Raw genomic sequence first — 20,012 nt, 5'->3', positions numbered from 1 at the left:
AGCCATGATCTTATTGAATGGGGAGCAGGCTCGGGGGTCCGGCTGGCCCACTCCTGCTCCAATTTCTCATGGTCTTATGTACCCAGCATGCCCCGCGCGGAAGAATGAGCCGCATCCAGACTACAGGAGCTCAGTGCGCAGGCGCGGATCTTGGATGTGTTTGGAGCATGCGCGGTGCGTGTAATGGCGGAGGAGACACAGTTTGGATAGGCTCCTCAGAAGTCGCCTTTTCACCGGGACGGAGCGGAATAATGGACCAGCGGGGAGCCGGGGAGGCTTCATAAACATCCGGTGCCCGCCGCAAGCCCGGAATAATAACCGGAATATCGGCGGTTGCAGCTTCGGGGCTTTCTCCGGGTCACAGGCCCAGGATAACGGCGGCCATCTTCGTATAGGAAGGCAGGTTCATCGCTCCGCCATCTTGGTTCAGTGAGTAGCATAGCGCATGCGCTGCTATCTTGGTGTCGGAACCAAGTGAATGATGTCAATGTCTGGAACTGCACCCAACCAGAGTCAGTACCTTCAGGGGAGGGGAACCAGTGAGTGTAGAACTGAACCCAGCCAGAGTCAGTACCTTCAGGGGAGGGGAACCAGTGAGTGTAGAACTGAACCCAGCCAGAGTCAGTACCTTCAGGGGAGGGGAACCAGTGAGTGTAGAACTGAACCCAGCCAGAGTCAGTACCTTCAGGGGAGGGGAACCAGTGAGTGTAGAACTGAACCCAGCCAGAGTCAGTATCTTCAGGGGAGGGGAACCAGTGAGTGTAGAACTGAACCCAGCCAGAGTCAGTACCTTCAGGGGAGGGGAACCAATGAGTGTAGAACTGAACCCAGCCAGTGTCAGCACCTTCACGGGAGGGGAACCAGTGAGTACAGAACTAAAGCCAGCCAGAGTCAGCACCTTCAGGGGAGGAGGGGAACCAGTGAGTGTAGAACTGAACCCAGCCAGAGTCAGTACCTTCAGGGGAGGGGAACCAGTGAGTGTAGAACTGAACCCAGCCAGAGTCAGCACCTTCAGGGGAGGGGAACCAGTGAGTGTAGAACTGAACCCAGCCAGAGTCAGCACCTTCAGGGGAGGGGAACCAGTGAGTGTAGAACTGAACCCAGCCAGTCAGCACCCTCTGGTAATGAGAGGGAGGGGAACAAGTGAGTGCGGAACTGAACCCAGCCAGGGTCAGCACCATCAGCGGAGGTGAGCTAGGGGAACCAGTGAGTGTGGAACTGAACCCAGACAGAACCAGCATCTTGAGGGAAGTGAGGAGAACCAGTGAGTGTAGAACTGAACCCAGCCAGAGCCAGCACCTTCAGGGAAGGAGATGGAGGGGAGCCAGTGAGTGTCGAACTGAACGCAGCTAGAATTGGTGGTGAAAATTGGGAGTGGAGGGAAAACAGTCTATAACATAAGAACATAAGAAATAGGAGCAGGAATAGGCCATTTGGCCCCTTGAGCCTGCTCCCCATTCAATAAGATCATGGCTGATCTGATCATGGACTCGGCTCCACTTCCCTGCCCGCTCTCCATAACCCTTTACTCTCTTATCGTTCAAAAATGTGTCTATCTCCACCTTTAATTATTCAATGACTCAGCTTGCACAGCTCTTTGGGGCAGAGAATTCCAGGGATTTGCCACCCTCAGAGAGGAAATTCCTCCTCATCTCACTTTTAAATGGGCGGCTCCTTATTCTGAGACTATGTCCCCCTAGTTTTAGTTTCCCCTATGAGTGGAAATATCCTCTCTGTATCCATCTTGGCGAGCCCCCTCATTATCATTAAGTTTCAATAAGATAACCTCTCATTTCTTCGAAACTCCAATGTGTATAGGCCCAACCTACTCAACCTATCCTCAGAAGTCAACCCCCCATCTCCGGAATTCACCTCGTGAACCTTCTCTGAACAGCCTTCAATGCAAGTATATCCTTCCTTCAATACGGAGACCAAAACTGTGCACAGTACTCCAGGTGTGGCCTCACCAATACTCTTTACAGTTGCAGCAGGACTTCTCTGCTTTTATACTCTATCCCCCTTGCAATGCAGGCCAACATTCCATTTGCCTTCCTGATTACTTGCCGTACCTGCATACTAACTTTTTGTGTTTCATGCACAAGGCCCCCAAGTCTCTCTGTAATGCAGCTCTTTGCAATTTTTCTCCATTTAAATTATAATTTGCTTTTCTGTTATTTCTGCCAAAGTGGATAACTTCACATTTTCCCACATTATACTCCATCTGCCGAATGTTTGCCCTCTCACTTAACCTGTCTATATCCCTTTGCAGATTTTTTGTGTCCTCCGCACAATTTTTGTAACAACAGCAAACTCGGTCCCTTCATCCAAGTCATTAATATGGATTGTAATTAGTTGAAGACCCATCACCGATCCCTGTAGCACCCCACTAGTCATGTTTGCCAACTGGAAAATTACCATTTATCCCGACCCTCTGTTTTCTGTTGCTTTGCCAATCCTCTATCCACGTTAATACATAACCTCCAACCCTGTGAGCTTTTATCTTGTGCAGTAACCTCTTATGTGGCACCTTATCGAATGCCTTCTGGAAATCCAAATACACCACACCCACTGCTTCCCCCTAATCCACCCTGCTTGTTACATCCTCAAAGTACTCCAGCGAATTTGTCAAACATGATTTCCCTTTCATAAAACCATGTGAATCTGCTTGATTGAATCATGCTTTTCCAAATGTCCTGCGACTGCTTCCTTAATAATGGACTCCAGCATTTTCCCAATGACAGATGTTAGACTAACTGGTCTAAATTGTCCTGCTTTTTGTCTGTTTCCTTTTTCAAATAGGCACGTTACATTGGCGGCTTTCCTATCTGTTGGGACCGCCCTAGAATCCAGGGAATTTTACAACCAATGCATTCACTATCTCTGCAGCCACTTCTCTTAAGACCCTAGGATGCAAGCCATCAGGTCCAGGGGACTTGTCTGCCTTTAGTCCTATTATTTTACCTAGTACTACGTCATTAGTGATAGTGATTGTATTGCGTTCCTCCCGATCTCTTGCCTCTCGCTTATCCACTGCTGGGATGTTTTTAGTGTCTTCTACCATGAAGGACTCTTACTATCTGTTTTTATATTTTGTGCTAGTTTTCTTTCATAATCTATCTTCCCTCTCAATCATGTCTGCCACTGCTCATCAACCGTCCCATTCTTTAATCTATTTTCCCAGTCCGCTTTAGCCAACTCTGCCCTCATACCATTGTAGTCTCCTTTATTTCAGCTTGGGACCCTGGTTTGAGAACCAACTTTCTCACCAACCATTTTAGTACGAGATCATTTATTAATCCTGCCTCATTACACAGTACTAGATCTAAGATAGCCTGCTCCCTGGTTGGTTCCACAACATACTGTTCAAGGAAACTATTCCAGATACACTCTATGGACTCCTCCTCAAGGCGACCCTGGCCAATTTTCTTTGTCCAATCAATATGAAGTTTAAAATCACCCATAAATATTGCCGTTCCTTTATTACAAGCCTCCATTATTTCTTGATTTATACTCCGTCCAACAGTGTAGCTACTGTTAGGGGCCTATAGACTCTGCCCACCAGTGACTTTCCCTTTATTATTCCTCATCTCCACCCAAACTGATTCAATATCTTGATCCTCTGAGCAAATATCGTTTCTCACTAACGCACTGATCTAATTCTTTATTAACAGAGCTACCCCACCTCCTTTTCCTTTCTGTCTGTCCTTCCGAATTGTCAAATACCCCTGAATATTTAGTTCCCAGTCCCCGTCACCTTGCAACCACGTCTCTGTAATGGCTATCAGATCGTACCCATTTGTATCTATTTGTGCCGTCAACTCATCTATTTTGTTACAAATGTTATGTGCATTTAGACAAAAAGCTTTAAATTTGTTATTTTTACCTGTGTTTCCTGCTTTTTTCCTCTGTCCAACAGCACTGACAAACCCCCCCCCCCCCCGGACGAGGATATTGGTCCCGGCTCTGTTGAGGTGCAACCCGTCCGGTTTGTGCAGGTCCCACCTCCCTCCAGAAGCGGTCCCAATGCATCAGGAATCTAAAGCCCTCCCTCCTGCACCATCTCTCCAGCCAGGCATTCATCTGCTCTATCCTCCTATTTCTGTACTCACTAGTTCATGGCGCCAGGAGTCATTCTAAATATTACCCTAGACCATGTCACTGTTTATAATTACACATGACCCTGTCTCGGTTTATATTACATTCGACCCTGCCTCTGTTTATATTACACTAGACCCTGTCCCTGTTTATACTACACTTGACAGTATCCCTGTTTATAAATAGAAGTATAGAGTACAAACGCATGGATATTATGATGAACCTGTACAAAACACTGGTTCGGCCTCAACTGGAGTATTATGCCCAATTTTGGGCAACACACTTTAGGAATAATGTGAAGGCCTTGGTGAGGGTGCAGAAAAGATTTACGAGAATGATTCCAGGGATGAGGGACTTCAGTTACCTTGACAGACTGGAGCAGCTGGGGTTGCAAGGGGGATAGAGTATAAAAGCAGAGAAGGGTATTGGTGAGGCCACACCTGGAGTACTGTGAACAGTTTTGGTCTCTGTATTTATGGAAGGATATACTTTCATTGGAGGCAGTTCAGAGAAGGTTCATTTGGGTGATTCCTGAGATGAGGGGGTTGACTTATGAAGAAAGGTTGAGTAGTTTGGGCCTATACTCATTGGAGTTCAGAATAATGAGAGGTGATCTTATTGAAACATAAAAGATACTGGAGGGCTTGACAAGGTGGATGCAGAGAGGGTGTTTCCATTCATAGGAGAATCTAGAACTGGGGGCATAGTTTCAGAATAAGGGGTTGCCCATTTAAAACTGAGATGAGGAGGAATTTCTTCTCTGAGGGTTCTAATTCTGTGGAATTATCTGCCCCAGAAAGCTGTGGAGGCTGGATCATTGAATATATTTAAGGCGGAGATAGACAGATCTTTTGAGCGATATGGGAGTAAAGGTTTATGGGAGCGAGGGGTAAGTGGAGTTGAGTCCAGGATCAGATCAGCCATGATTTTATTGAATGATGGAGCAGGCTCGAGGGGCCAAATGGTCTACTCCCGCTCTTATTTCTTGTGTTCTCCTTAGAGCAGGGAAGATTGAGAGGAAATTTGATAGAGGTGTTCAAAATCATGAGTGGTCGAGAGATACTGTTCCCATTGGCAGAAGGGTCGAGAACCAGAGGACACAGATTTAAGGTGATTGGCAAAAGAACCAAAGGCGACACAAGAAAAAACCTTTTTGCGTGGCGAGTGGTTAATATCCGGATTGCACGGCCTGAAAGGGTGGTGGAGGTAGACTCAATTGCGGCTTTCAAAAGGGAGTTGGATAAGTATCTGAAAGAAAAACATTTGCACGGCTGTGGGGTAAGGGCGGGGGAGTGGGACTAGCTGAGGTGCTCTTGCAGAGAGCTGGCACGGGCTCGACGGGCCGAATGGTCTTGTTCCGTGCTGTAACCATTCTCTGATTCTATGGTTCTAACTCTCTCATCATCAGCCTCTATTCACCTCCCTCATATGCTGATCTTCAGTGCATCGATACTGGAAACACAGAGCGACCAATCCAGAGCCGCTCTGTATCAGGGTGGGTGCTGGATGCAGAAGTCGCTCCATGGCCTCCTGTGTGGGTCTGTTTGTTGCATCAGTTTGAGCTGGAGTGGAGAGGAGGAGAAGCTGCTGGGTTTAACCCCCAGTACCTCTGGGCCCAGTCGGGCCCAACAATTTCCGATGAGAGACTGTCAACAGCGGTGGATTCTAGGGGAGATTAGGTTGTGAAACAGACACTGCCCGCACAATGTAGAAGAGTATTGTTTTAGGAACAAGTATTTCTGTAGGGGCTTTCAATATAAAGATTTGTTTTAATCCATTCTTGGGATGTGGCTGTCACCAGTCGGGCCAGAATATATTTCCAATTTCCATTTGCCCCTTGACAAGGTGATGGTGGGCCTTCTCGAACCGCTGCAGTCCGTGTGGTGAAGGCCCTCCCACAATGCTGTTAGGTGAGGAGTTCCAGGATTTTCACCCAGTGACGATGTAGGAACGGTGATATATGCCCAAGTCAGGATGGTGTGAGACTTGGAGGGGAACTTGGAGGTGATGGATTTCCCATGCACCTGCTGCCCTGGTCCATCTGGGTGGGAGAGGTTGTGGGTTTGGGAGGTTCTGTCAAAGTTCTGGTCGAGTTGCAGATGTATACATTCCCTCCCCTTCACCCCGCCCACCCCTCCCTCCTCGCATAGAGACCAGAGTCTTGTGTCGGCCCAGACCGGGTGGTGAGTTCCTGTCCCTGAAGGACATGTAGGGGGTGGTGGGTGTGTCAGCCTTTTCTGACCTTGATGGTCCGAATCGTCACACTCCCTGGTTCTCGGGCTTGGAATTATTTAGGAGATGTGATAGATGTGGACAGACAACTGTTTGGTGCAAGAACAAATATTTTATTTAGGAAATAGCACACCACACTAATTACCTGAATAGCATATAACAAAATGTACAGAAAAAGGGGGAAAACATATACGCAACGGGTACAGAGGCTATGCAGTGGAAAAAAAAACACCTACCACCACTACACTAACTGAGCTCGGCTCAGAAATTGCAGGGACTATGCTCACCAAAGGATTTCTCCACAGTTTAGACCAGTTGCACACTGCTTTCTCTCTTCAGCAGTTATCATGGGCAACTTTAATCTACATATTGATTGGGCTAACCAAACTGGTAGCAATGTGGTGAAGGAGTATTTCCTGAAGTGTATTAGGGATGGTTTTCTCGACCAATGTATCAAGGACCTAACTAGAGGGCTGGCCATCCGAGACTGGGTGATGTGTAATGAGAAAGGACTAATTATCAATCTTGTTGTGCGAGGCCCCTTGGAGAAGAGTGACCATAATATGGTAGAATTCTTTATTGAGATGGAAAGTGACACAGTTAATTCAGAGACTAGGGTCCTGAACTTAAGGAAAGGTAACTTTGATGGTATGAGACATGAATTGGCTAGAATAGACTGATGAATGATACTTAAGGGGATGACGGTGGATAGGCAATGGCAAACATTTAAAGATCACATGGATGAACTTCAACAATTGTACATCCCTGTCTGGAGTAAAAATAAAACAGGGAAGATGGCTCAACCGTGGCTAACAAGTGAAATTAAGGATAGTGTTAAATCCAAGGAAGGGGCTTATAAATTGGCCAGAAAAAGCAGCAAACCTGAAGACTGGGATAATTTTGTAATAAAGCAGAGGAGGACAAATGGTTTAATTAGGAGGGGGAAAATAGAGTATGAGAGGAAGCTTGCTGGCAACATAAGAACTGACTGCAAAAGCTTCTATATATATGTGTGAAAGATTAGTGAAAACAAACGTAGGTCCCTTGCAGTCAGATTCAGGTGAATTTATACTGTGTAACAAAGAAATAGTGGACCAGTTAAACAAATACTTTGGTTCTGTCTTCACAAAGGAAGACACAAATAACCTTCCGGAAATACTAGGGGACCGAGGGTCGAGTAAGAAGGAGGAACTGAAGGAAATCCTTATTAGGTGGGAAATTGTGTCAGGGAAATTGATGGGATTGAAGGCCAATACATCCCCGGGGCTTGATAGTCTGCATCCCAGAGTACTTAAGGAAGTAGCCCTAGAAATAGTGGATGCATTGGTGACCATTTTCCAACAGTCGATCGACTCTGGATTGGTTCCTATTGACTGGAGGGTAGCTAATGTAACACCACTTTTTTAAAAAAGGAGGGAGAGAGAAAATGGGTAATGACAGACTGGTTAGCCTGACATCAGTAGTGGGGAAAATCTTGGAATCAATTATGAAAGATGAAATAGCAGCACATTTGGAAAGCAGTGACGTGATCGGCCCAAGTCAGCGTGGATTTATGAAAGGGAAATCCTGCTTGACAAATCTTCTAGAATTTTTTGAGGATGTAACTTGTAGAGTGGACAAGGGAGAACTAGTAGATGTGGTGTATTTGGACTTTCAAAAGGCTTTTGACAAGGTCCCACACAAGAGATTGGTGTGCAAAATTAAAGCACATGGTATTGGGGGTAATGTACTGACGTGGATAGAGAACTGGTTGGCAGACAGGAAGCAGAGAGTCGGGATAAATGGGTCCTTTTCAGAATGGCAGGCAGTGACTAGTAGGGTACTGCAGGGCTCAATGCTAGGACCACAGCTATTTACAATATATATTAATGATTTGGATGAAGGAATTGAGTGCAATATCTCCTAGTTTGCAGATGATACTAAGCTGGGTGGCAGTGTGAGCTGTGAGGAGGACGCTAAAAGGCTGCAGGGTGACTTGGACAGGTTAGGTGAATGGGCAAACATGTGGCAGAAGCAGTATAAGGTGAGGTTATTCACTTTCGTGGCAAAAACACGAAGGCAGAATATTATCTGAATGATGGCAGATTAGGAAAAGGGGAGGTGCAGCGAGACCTGGGTGTCATGGTACATCAGTCATTGAAAGTTAGCATGCAGGTTCAGCAGGCGGTGAAAAAGGCAAATGCTTTGTTGGCCTTCATAGCGAGGGGATTTGAGTATAGGGACAGGGAGGTCTTACTGCAGTTGTACAGGGCCGTAGTGCGGCCTCACCTGGAATATTGTGTTCAGTTTTGTTCTCCTAATCTGAGGAAGGACGTTCTTGCTATTGAGGGAGTGTAGCGAAGGTTCACCAGATTGATTCCCAGGATGGCAGGACTGACATATAAGGAGAAACTAGATTCACTGGGCCTGTATTCACTCGTGTTTAGAAGGATGAGAGGGGTTCTCATAGATATATAGAAAATTCTGACGGGACTGGACAGGTGAGATGCAGGAAGAATGTTCCCGATGTTGCGGAAGTCCAGAACTTGGGAACATAGTCCAAGGATAAGGGGTAGGCCATCTAGGACTGAGATGAGGAGAAACTTCTTCACTCAGAGAGTTGTTAACCTGTGGAATTCCCTACCGCAGAGAGTTGTTGATGCCAGTTCATTTGATATATTCAAGGGGAAGTTAGATATGGCCCTTACGGCGAAAGGGATCAAGGGATATAGAGCGAAAGCAGGAAAGGGGTACTGAGGTGAATGATCAGCCATGATCCTGTTGCATGGTGGTGCAGGCTCGAAGGACTGAATGGCCTACTCCTGCACCTACTTTCTATGCCCAAAAGGTACCACAGCCCAAAATCACCACCAAGGCCCCCAGTTATACCTGAGTGCACAATTGATTTCTGATGACTGCTTTTGTGCGATGTTGGCAGGCTGATCAACTCTAATGTGATCCCTTTGTGAGATATTTTGGTGGGCTGATTGAGTATTAGCCTGATACAAGATTCCCAAAGGTGTTGATGGGGTTTTCAAATGGTGCCGTTAGAATGTAATCAGGTCTTGATACTGTCCATTGTGTGTTTTGCTGATGCCAGGGTTTTTCCGTATAGCCGTTTTAAGAACTATTAAAATATGTATGTATCTGGGTCCCTGGTAAGTGGGCTTTTGTTAGACTGCTAATGTCTCCCTGGGGCCTGCCTCCCAGGTGGGTTAGCAGCCCTATGCAGACCCAGCATACAATTTAAAATGTCCAAACTCAATCTAAAAGGCCCTAGTTTAGTCCAAAGGCACCTAATAGTGAGATATTTCTGTCCACATTTCTCCTCCAAAAGTCTAACACAGTTCCAATTTAAATTCCAGACACATGTCCATTGAGTAGGGGGTCCCAGAATTTTGTGAATCCTATAGACATTAGTGACCAGTTGGGTTATTACGACAATCCAACAGCTTTCATGGTCACTTATTTTCTGCTGATGGCCGCACAAATAGCCAGGTTCATTCAGCTCAATTTCACAACCTGCCTTTGTGTTTTTGTGGGTTCTCTCTCACCCACCCTTTTTCCTGTTTGAAACTCACTTTACAGGGTATTAAAAGGGGAGGATTTGTCGACCAGAGGCTCAAACCAAACATCACATTAAGATGTGATAGTCACTCGATTCATCGGGAACGGAATATCATCGGCCTTTGACCATGGAAGGGAAAAGCACTGTTCACAGCGGGGAGAAACAGTACACGTGCTGTGTGTGTGGACAAGGCTTCAGCCGATCATCCAACCTGGAGAAACACAAGTGCAGTCATACTGGGGAGAAACTGTGTAAATGTGAGGACTGTGGGAAATGTTTCAACTACCCGTCCCAGCTGGAAATACATTGGCGAGTTCACACCGGGGAGAGGCCATTCAGCTGCTCAGAGTGTGGGAAGGGATTCAGTTGTTCATCCCACCTGTTGAGGCACCAGCAAGTTCACACGAGGGAGAGGCCGTTCACCTGCTCCGAGTGTGAGGAGGGATTCACTCATTCATCTACCCTGCTGAAACACCACCGAGTTCACACTGGGGAGAGGCTGTTCATCTGCTCTGAGTGTGGGAAGGGATTCACGACATCATCTCATTTGCTGACACACCAGCGAGTTCACACTGGGGAGAGGCTGTTCACCTGCTCTGAGTGTGGGAAGGGATTCAGTACGTTAGCCCATTTGCTGACACACCAGCAAGTTCACACTGGGGAGAGGCCGTTCACCTGCTCTGAGTGTGGGAAGGGATTCAGTACATCATCCCATTTGCTGACACACCAGCAAGTTCACACTGGGGAGAGGCCGTTCACCTGCTCTGAGTGTGGGAAGGGATTCACTACATCATCCCACCTGCTGAGACACCAGCGAGTTCACACTGGGGAGAGGCTGTTCATCTGCTCTGAATGTGGGAAGGGATTCACTCAGTCATCTAACCTGCTAACACATCAGCGAGTTCACACTGGGGAGAGGCCATTCACCTGCTCTGAGTGTGGGAAGGGATTCAGTACGTTAGCCCATGTGTTGAGACACCAGCAAGTTCACAAGTGACTGCAGGGGTTGGGATCTGCTGTTAATGCTGCTGTTAATCACATCCCGACTGAACCATGTTCATTCTGACAGTTGGGGTTTGTTTCTGCTGATGTCAATAACTCCAGTAACTGGACTGGAGTTTAATATTTGGGTTATAGACAAATAAATTCGTGTTGCTTTCAACACATTGCTGTAGATTTTTGTCTTTCCCACCTGTGTGTTTATCATCACCTGGCTGGAGCTCAGAGAGGACACACTGGGGGGAGGATCATATGGGGAGAAAACTTCAGCCTGGACACAGTCCTTCAAGGTCACACTGAGGGGGGCAAATGGCACTTTGGTCTTTCTCATTTCTCTTCACTGACAGCAAACTCACTGCGTGGGTTAACCTTGACGTGTAAGGTGCGGATGATATCCACCCAAGGGTGTTTAAAGAGATGGGATGGGTGCTCTGTCAGCCCCTTGCCCATATCTCCAACAGCTCAGTAGAGTCATGGGTTGTTCCCTGAGATTGGAAGGTAGTATATGTCGTTCCCATTTTGCAAATTGGGCACAAGTCAGAGCTCGGGAACTAAAGGCCCATCAACGTGACCTCGATCACTGGGAAGGTGCTTGAAGGGATCCTGAGAGATGCTGTTTTCCATCATGGGGAAAGGGAAGGGGCCATTACAGATACTGAACACGGATTCTGGTAAACATGGTCACGTCTTACAAACTATCTTCAGTTTGTAAAGAAGTTGTTAGGTTGGTGGATGGTGGATTCCGGTTGACATTGTCTACCTCAAGGTGTCAAACTCATATTCTATGGTGGGCCTGGTCCAGTATCCTGGCACTTGGCTTGGGCCACATTCAGCAAAAGCTATGAAAATAGCAATAAATGAAGAAAAACTACATCGGAATTTACATTTAGATTTTATTTACTGCCGCTGCTCCCGATCCCTGGCACATCTTAGCTTGAGCATTCATGAACTGACCCTGCTCAAACCATAACCATGAGGATATCGGTGCATGGTTCTGCCTGTGACCACAGGGCTGTGTCACTGCCACACACAGATACTGTTTCCTTGTCTCACATCTTCATACAAACACCATCATTTCACATCCTCTTTCTAAACAATTGCAGCAGACATGAGCAAGGAAATGAGGCTTATTAAAAGACACATTTCATTACAGCAAAGGTTACACTGGGAGAAATGTTCAGTTATTTTCCATTACTGGCAAAATGCCGGACAAACCAGCAGCACATTGGCACCTGAACAGAGTCTCATCGGCCTACAGGCTTTTCTTAAATAGATTTTCTGCCTGGATATAAACTTAAACCAGCTTTGCGGGCGTGATGCTGTATTCACACATTGAAGGTGAGAGAGGTGCTGTGGGGCACACACTAAGTCCTGTAGCTGAAAGTGATGAACAGACTGGGTTTTGTGTTTAGTGATCCCGGGCGTGTTACCAAAACCAGCAAAGATGAAGCCCATGGAATAAAAGGGACAATGGATACTGTCTCACTGTGAGCGAGTCAGAATGAAAAGCTTTAACAACAGCCGATGTTTCACAAAGGGAGACCTCACCAGACCAAAGGACATTGGTGGCGTTTGTGTCACTGGGCGACAGGAGGCTATTTGTGACAGAAGGAAAGCTGGTCACAGAAAACAAACAGTTTACCGGTCTGTCCAGGGCCCACTCTGACCCCCACCTTCTCTCTCTCTCACTATTGATGGACACTGCTGCAGTAATTGCTCCTCTGACCTTTCCTCTCTTGTCCCTCCCACACCCCTAATACACGGCCCGACACAATCTCCCTCCCCCTACATCCTCACTGTGCTGGAATCCACACCAGTCTCCCCATCTGCTCCTTGTTCTCTCCCTGGATCCTGAAACTACAGCACTCACTGATCCCTCCTGAAGTCTGCTGGCTCTAAAACTGAAGCTTGATGCCCCTCAGTTCCCACTCCTTGATTTACCTCCTCCTCTTTCCCCCTTGGTTGTGTTCCACACTCTGGGCCTTGGGCCTTCCCCGGGGACTCAGTATGAACAGGAGGATGTGTGTTGAGACAGGATGTCCCAGCTCTCCACCTTTAAAGGGACAAGGAGAGGACCAGCTGGGCTGAATGGCCCTGCTTTATGACATCACTGCAGTGCCTACCAACCACCCTCCCTGAGCCCTGCTCATTATGGGCTGGGTTGAGCTCAGTGCTGTTACAGGAAGGGAAACAGGAGCAGGATTCGAGCCGTGTGGAGCCCAGGATTAATGGGGAGAGGTACAGGATCAATTTATCTGTATCTGTGTCGGGGAGCGACCGATGGGTTCACTCTGTATCTAACTCGTGCTGTGCCTGACTGGAGAGTGTTTGATGCTGGCATGAGCTGCTCAGCTCGATGAGCACAACATTTATCCCAAAGATGATCAGATAAACCCATCAGCTTCTCCCCTGGACACAGGTCCTGAAGGACAGGGAGTGTCTCTATTAATTTGGCTGGTGTCCTTGATCAAATTTAAACATCTCACATCTTTTTAAAAATTTGTTCATGGGATGTGGGTGTCGCCTCTCACCTCTCATTCTTCTAAACACTGGAGAATATAGGCCTAGTCTACTCAATCTCTCATAGGACAATCCCCCCCATCCCAGGAATCAGTCTGATGAACCTTCATTGCACTCCCTCTACAGCAAGTTTATCTTTCCTTAAAAGCACCTGAAGGTAACAATGATGTAATTTACTGTGTTCTGTAAGCAGGTGCTATTTTGTTTTATTTTATCTGTTCTGTATTGTGTTTAGTTAATAAAATATTGGTCCGAATTAAATTGGAGTTATTGAAATTAACTAAGTTATGTTTTATTCAAGGTTAATGATGATAGCTTTACGAATGATTTTTGCTGTTTTAACGGATTTTTAATTCCGAAGGAAGTTTTAAAGTATCAAACTTAAAAAAAGAAACAAGTGTTGATTGAAAACAAACTTCTGTTTGTTCACTTGAGTAGTAACGAATTCAGTCTTCTGTTTATAATCAATTTACAAGTGGAGTATAGTCACAGATGGAGCACGTGTAACCAGGCACGGGTATCTCCACGCTAACAAACAAAGGAAAAAGCTTACATTTATAGACTGTTTTCTTATCAAACTGGAGCCGGCATTGCCTAATATGGTAGTCTCTGGCTACTGCATAATCCAGACACACAAGTTTACATCAGCAACACATTTAGAAGCATTGCGGCCTGGTACGGTGATCATAAACCACTAGTTCTGGACTTATCTTATCCAAACAATATTTCTAATCCATTTTATTATGAATATCGAAGCCTGGTTGGTCACAAAACACCAGCTGTTGCTCAGTGAAATCTGTCTCTCTCTCTCCCTAATAATACGAACCACATTTTTCCCTCTATCGAATGAATGAAACATAAACCCCTTTCAGAAGCTGAATTAACCAGGGTCCACATGTTAACCTGTCCCACAGGTTTTTTTATGGGTTACGTTACCTGTTGATAAAGTGTTTTATATCTTTCTTTGTCTTTACTAATCCTGGTTTCCTCTCAGCGTCCTTCCCTTTTCTTATATTTTCAATGTCCCTTATTGACTTCCTTACAGCATAATGCAATGACCAGAATCCCTGAAGCTATTATCCGTGCTATCACCAATCCCAGCTGGAACAATCTAACTAGATACTACTTTCCACCATTCCTGATTGGCAAGTCTCGGGATTGCCTGTTCTGTCTCTCTCTTCCTCTATATGATTTGCACTGTGTGTTTCAGGGATGTCCTAATTCGCTAAATTATGAGCTTTAAAGCCAGAAACAGGGAGAATATAGTGTCCAATATGTGGAATGACTCGAATGGCTTCATCCTCCAGAGGCAGTCTCATCTGCAGATAAGTTGCGTTATGATGATGTACCAGAAACAACGTTTAGCACTGATACATGTGTTCCACGGTGGAATCAAGCTAAAGTGATGTTCTAGTATGGGGCATCGGTTTAACCCACAGTCATATACGTGACAGTAGTATTCACACAATACTGTCCTTTTCCTTTATACACGGTATTAGTTTGGCCTTTGCCCCATTTACTTATTTCAATCTGGCATTCTGGAGATTCTTTGTCGAGGGTGAACCCACAAGCTGGAACATCTACAAACCCATGTTGTCCCTTTCAGAGTACAACACTGCATATCTGGTGCTATCCAAGTTCCTCCCTTCTTAATCAGATATCTTGGATATTCCTCATACTGTTTATGGATCGGACCTAACTCAGTCTTCCATCCTTGCAAACGATTCTACCCTATACACCGGCCAAGGTTTCGTTTCAATTTCATTTTTCCTCAGCAAAGGCAAGATCAATCCCACTGGTCTAATATCTTCACTTCTTTCTCCTTCCCTGGGGGTCAAAATCCCCATTCCTATTGGCTGCATCACATCAAAGCCTATGACTTGGTTCCCCTAAACCATTTTCTCAGTTGTTCTTCATGAATAAACAAAGGGATTTGATTACTCTCTCTCTTGTCCAGTCCCTTCTGTACCACATTCATCATAAATGTCACAGAGGCTACACACAATACCACCAGTAAGACACATCGTGTTCCCATTCACTTTCTATATCTATTCTGTTTACTCCTGCTAACCTTGCTGTGGCTCCTATTCTGAGCTATCCTGTCAGCTCTCACTTTCCTTGCGATTTAAACTGATTCTCCTTGTGTTCCCCATCTTCCTCATCCCTTGGTTCCTGTTTTCTATTCTTTACTAACACATCCTTTACTAATTCTCTTCCCATTTTATCTATTAACTGTGAATATCTCCCTTCACATAATCTAGTTGATAGATTCAAGCTCATGTTTAAAACTTTTGATTTCAATGAACAATTTAAAAACACACATTGTTATATAATACATTTCCTGATTCAGTTACTTCTAGTCCATTAAAATGTGGGTTAATTTACTGGATCGGACAGGTCGAGTTCTTTTTGTGAGGTGGGATGTCATTTTATTTAAGTCCCACATATGATGATCACTATCAGCATTTGTACTTGGCAAACCAATAGTTAACATTACTGATCAACATACAACATTTCTTACTTTAAAATAATCTGCCGTCATTATCTTTTAAGTTTGTATTGAAGTATTTTATAATGTTCTTGAATTACTTATTGCCCTGGAGTGATACTAACTCTTTAAGTGAACACTATTAATTTAATGTTTGTGGTCAGGATGTGTCCCAACCCAGCTGGTTCAGGGGAGTTTTCCTGGTCTCCCAATCTTCCCAAGGAGCACGCTTTAGGGTTCTTTCTCCATTACCACCAAAATTATGCTTTTGAGGGTCTATACCTCGGTTTATCACAGATTCCAAAACTAACCCTTTTGAGGTCCTCTGCTTCCTCCTGGAGATCGCCTCTCACTTGGATCCATGTTTTGTTATGCAACCTGTAAGGTCTGGCCTCCTTATCTCCCACCTTCAGCTTGTAGCTGATCTGTACACAGCCATGGCCACCTTGTCCAGACAGAGACCGGCTGACTTTTTTTGTTTTTAGCCTCTCTACAAGCTTTCTTTGTTCAGTACTTAGTGGAGGCCTTGAAACTGACGACCATTCCAGCTGTAAGGAAATCCTAATTTGATCAGCATTCTCACTCCTGTTAATTCTAATGCCTCTGACAGGTAGCAGTGTGTTTAACTCTATCCGGATTATTTCAAAGTCGATTTCTCTATGGAGATTGTGTCACGGCCTTGCTGGTTTAAAAAGTGTTCTCACTCTCCTGAGCCACATTAGCCATTTCATGTTGTGCTGTTGTCGATAACTGAGCATGCCCGAGACTCGTTCACACACACACGCAGCGGTATCCCAGTATCATGCCACATGTGACATCTGATCCAAGCCTTTTGAGGCGATCTTATCAAAAGATCGTGGGGTCTCTGAAGATCTTTGCTCATCTCCCTCTACATGGTCCCGATGTCTCGGGTAGTGGCCAGGCGATCAAATTCAGTTTTCTTATTGTTCAGTGTATGCAATGACACAAACATCTCAGAGAAATATTAGCAATTTCCTACACTTCCCTGACTTTAACAAGAATTTACATTAACACCAGATTGTACCAAGGTGATTTATGACAATTCGCCCAGGAACAATGAGTGAAGAAACATTTCTATTTTGAGGTGTAACTTTCCTGTTTTCCTATTATATCCTCACTCATTTCCTCTCATTACATTTTATACAGTGTTCACCATTTCATTCATGAGCCCGGGGGAACTTTACTGTCGACTACAATATTATCATACTGTCTTTAAACATCGATCAAACATTCCCACTTGGCCCAAGTTTTGACCCAGTTTCTTTGTTTAATTTTATTTAACCGAACTTCTTCTTGGACCTTTTATTCTCCAAAATATGCCAGAGAGCAATTCAGTCGACAACAAGAAGGATGTTAGTTACCTTTAGCATAACAGTCGCCCCCAAAAACTTACTTCTGAATACATAGTTTGGACAGAACCACAGAGACGGGACTTTTTCAAAAATAAAACTTAATTATCTCAATTTTCAGTAAATTTTCCTTCCCATGGGTTTGACCAGCGAAGCTTAGCAATATATATATATATAAATATATAAAATCAGTTTTAATTTCACAAACAAATTATGCCCAGACTTTGTCATTTTACAAAGAAGACAAAAGTAACAATCGCGTTTGGATGCAAGTCATTTATCTTCCCCTTCGAGCAGTGTGACTTGGACAATAGGATGACATCGGATATACGGCACAGAAACAGGCCATTCAGCCCAACCAGTCCATGCCGGCGTTTATGCTCCACTCGAGCCTCCTCCCTTCTTTCCTCATCTAACTATATCCACATAACCCTCTATTCCCTTCTCCCTCATATACTTGTCTAGCCTCCCCTTAAATGCATCGATACTGTTCGCTTCAACCACTTTCTGTGGCAGCGGTTTCTTCTGAATTCCCTATTTGATTTCTTGGTGACTATCTTAGGTTGATGGCCTCTAATTATGCTGGTCCCCACAAGTGGAAACACTGTATCTACTCTATCAAAATCTTTCATCATTTTAAAGACATTAGGTCACCCCTCAGCCTTCTTTTTTCAAGAGAAAAGAGACCTTGCCTGTCCATCCTTTCCCGATAGGTATACGCTCGCCTTTCTGGTATCATCCTTGTAAACCTTCTCTGCACCCTCTCCAGTGCCTCCGTATCCTTTTTATAATATGGTGACCAGAATTGCACACACAAAGTCTAACCAAGGTTCGATACAAGTTTAGCATAACTTCACCACTTTTCCATTCTACAACAATTCAATTCTATAACAATCGATCCCAATAATTTAACTCAATACTTTAAATTCTTAAGTCCATCTTTGTCAGCATGCTGCGACATTCGATGTCTGCAGATAACTGGAGATAATTTTGTTTTAACTGCTGGATCTTTTGCTGTGCCATCAACCTTTTAGCCAACTGGAACTGGCATTGCCTAATATGGTCGTCTTTGGCTACGGCATAGTCCAGAAACACGAGTCTGCATTTTCTTCAACATACATCAACAATATTCGAAGCACGTAAAACACTGGTCTTCCTGTGGCAAGCACAAACCACCAGTCTCTGAACTTTTCTTATTCGAACATAATATTTCTAATCTAAACATTCTATGATGAAAATATCCACGGCCAGTTGGTTGCAAACACCAACTGTTGCTCAGTGAAATCTCTCTCGAATGATAACAACCACATTTTCCCCGATATGGAATGAACTAAACATGAACACCTTTCAGAAGCTGAATTAACCGAGTTCCGGATGCCAACACCCCTCTCATCTTCCATTCACTTCAACTGAAAGGAAAACGCCAGATTTTAACAGTCGGGATTTGAAAGATATTTACAACAGATGCTAGATATTCTTAGAGTTAGCATTGTTCTCTATTCTGTCTACTCGAGGAGTTTGATAACAGACTTTCTCCTGTGAATGTAGAGCTGGAATATTGGACCGGGATATATTTACTTGTTCATCTTGTTGACTCAAAACCGTTGCCAATTATTTCATGTGATCTGTATTGTCTTAAATACATTTCCTGAATAAATTGAAATTTAAATTGAGCCCAGGTTTGCAGGCGTGATGCTCCATTCACACATCGAAGGTGAGAGAGATGCTGTGGGACACACTAAGTCCAGTATCTGAAAGTGATTCACAGACTGGGTTTTGTGTTCAGGGCTCCCAGAAATGTTACCGACACCTTCCCACAATACCAAGGCTAGGAGAGGCACTCTGGAAGGTAAGGGGAACTGGCATTTGTCCACGAGAGTAACCGAAGGTATGAGCACTGAAATAATCCAGAGTTCGAATGGAGAAAAGGCCCCAAAATAACAGGACATCAATTAGTCTCCTCTTATCTTGGAACATTAAATGTCGACACACTCTGTTATTGAAACATCAAATATTATATTCCAGCCCAGTTATAGGGACTATTATCATCAGAAACAAACTTCAACTGTCGTAATGGACACGATTCAGTCGGGATGTTATTAACAGCAGCAATGATAGCAGAATCCAACCACTGCAGTCACTTGTGAACTCGCTGGTGTGTCAGCAGGCGGGATGACACAGTGAATCCCTTCCCACACTCCGAGCAGGTGAACGGCCTCTCCCCAGTGTGAACTCGCTGGTGTGTCAGCAGGCGGGATGACACAGTGAATCCCTTCCCACATTCAGAGCAGATGAATGGCCTCTCCCCAGTGTGAACTCGCTGGTGTTTCACCAGGCTGGATGACTGAGTGAATCGCTTCCCACACACGGGGCAGGTGAACGGCCTCTCCCCAGTGATGAACTTGCAGCGCAGACGGGTAGCTGAATCCCTTCCCACAGTCCCCACATTTCCATGTTTTCTCCGTGGTACGGGTGTGCTTCCGTCTCTCCAGGTTGGATGATCAGTTGAAGCCTCCTCCACACACAACACGTTTACAGTTTCTCCCCGCTGTGAATGGTTCGAGGGTTTTTCAGGCTGTGTAACTGGTTAAAGCTCTTTCCACAATCAGTGCACTGAAACACTCTCACTCGGGTGTGTGGGTCTCTGCTTTTTCAGTCACATTGATGTTTGTAATCTTTCCCCACAGACAGAATAAACAAACATTTCTCCTTCCACATTCCAAGGCCGATGATATTCAAGTCCTGATGAATCGAGTGACTC

General features: G+C 44.9%; 2 protein-coding genes across 2 annotated transcripts in view; one reads left to right on the top strand and one right to left on the bottom strand.

Moving 5' to 3' along the window:
- Nucleotides 1–11,161, top strand: part of LOC139235499 (zinc finger protein 229-like) — a 75,605-nt gene extending 64,444 nt beyond the window's left edge. The window contains exon 2 of the mRNA XM_070866585.1: nucleotides 10,028–11,161. Within this exon, the coding sequence (XP_070722686.1) occupies nucleotides 10,028–10,871 (844 nt within the window). The 3' untranslated portion in view covers nucleotides 10,872–11,161. The remainder of the gene's footprint in view (nucleotides 1–10,027) is intronic.
- An 8,185-nt stretch (nucleotides 11,162–19,346) lies between these two features.
- Nucleotides 19,347–19,772, bottom strand: LOC139235498 (zinc finger protein 239-like; the record flags this gene model as incomplete). The annotated part of the gene is made up of 1 exon (XM_070866584.1): nucleotides 19,347–19,772. A coding segment is annotated over one exon (384 nt), but the record flags the coding sequence as incomplete, so codon positions are not given.
- Nucleotides 19,773–20,012: the final 240 nt, after the last annotated feature.

This window comes from Pristiophorus japonicus, chromosome 23, assembly GCF_044704955.1.
Source record: "Pristiophorus japonicus isolate sPriJap1 chromosome 23, sPriJap1.hap1, whole genome shotgun sequence".
In the NCBI taxonomy this organism is placed as follows: domain Eukaryota; kingdom Metazoa; phylum Chordata; class Chondrichthyes; family Pristiophoridae; genus Pristiophorus; species Pristiophorus japonicus.
Note: the sequence above shows the minus strand (reverse complement) of the source record. Positions and strands in the feature narration are given on the sequence as shown.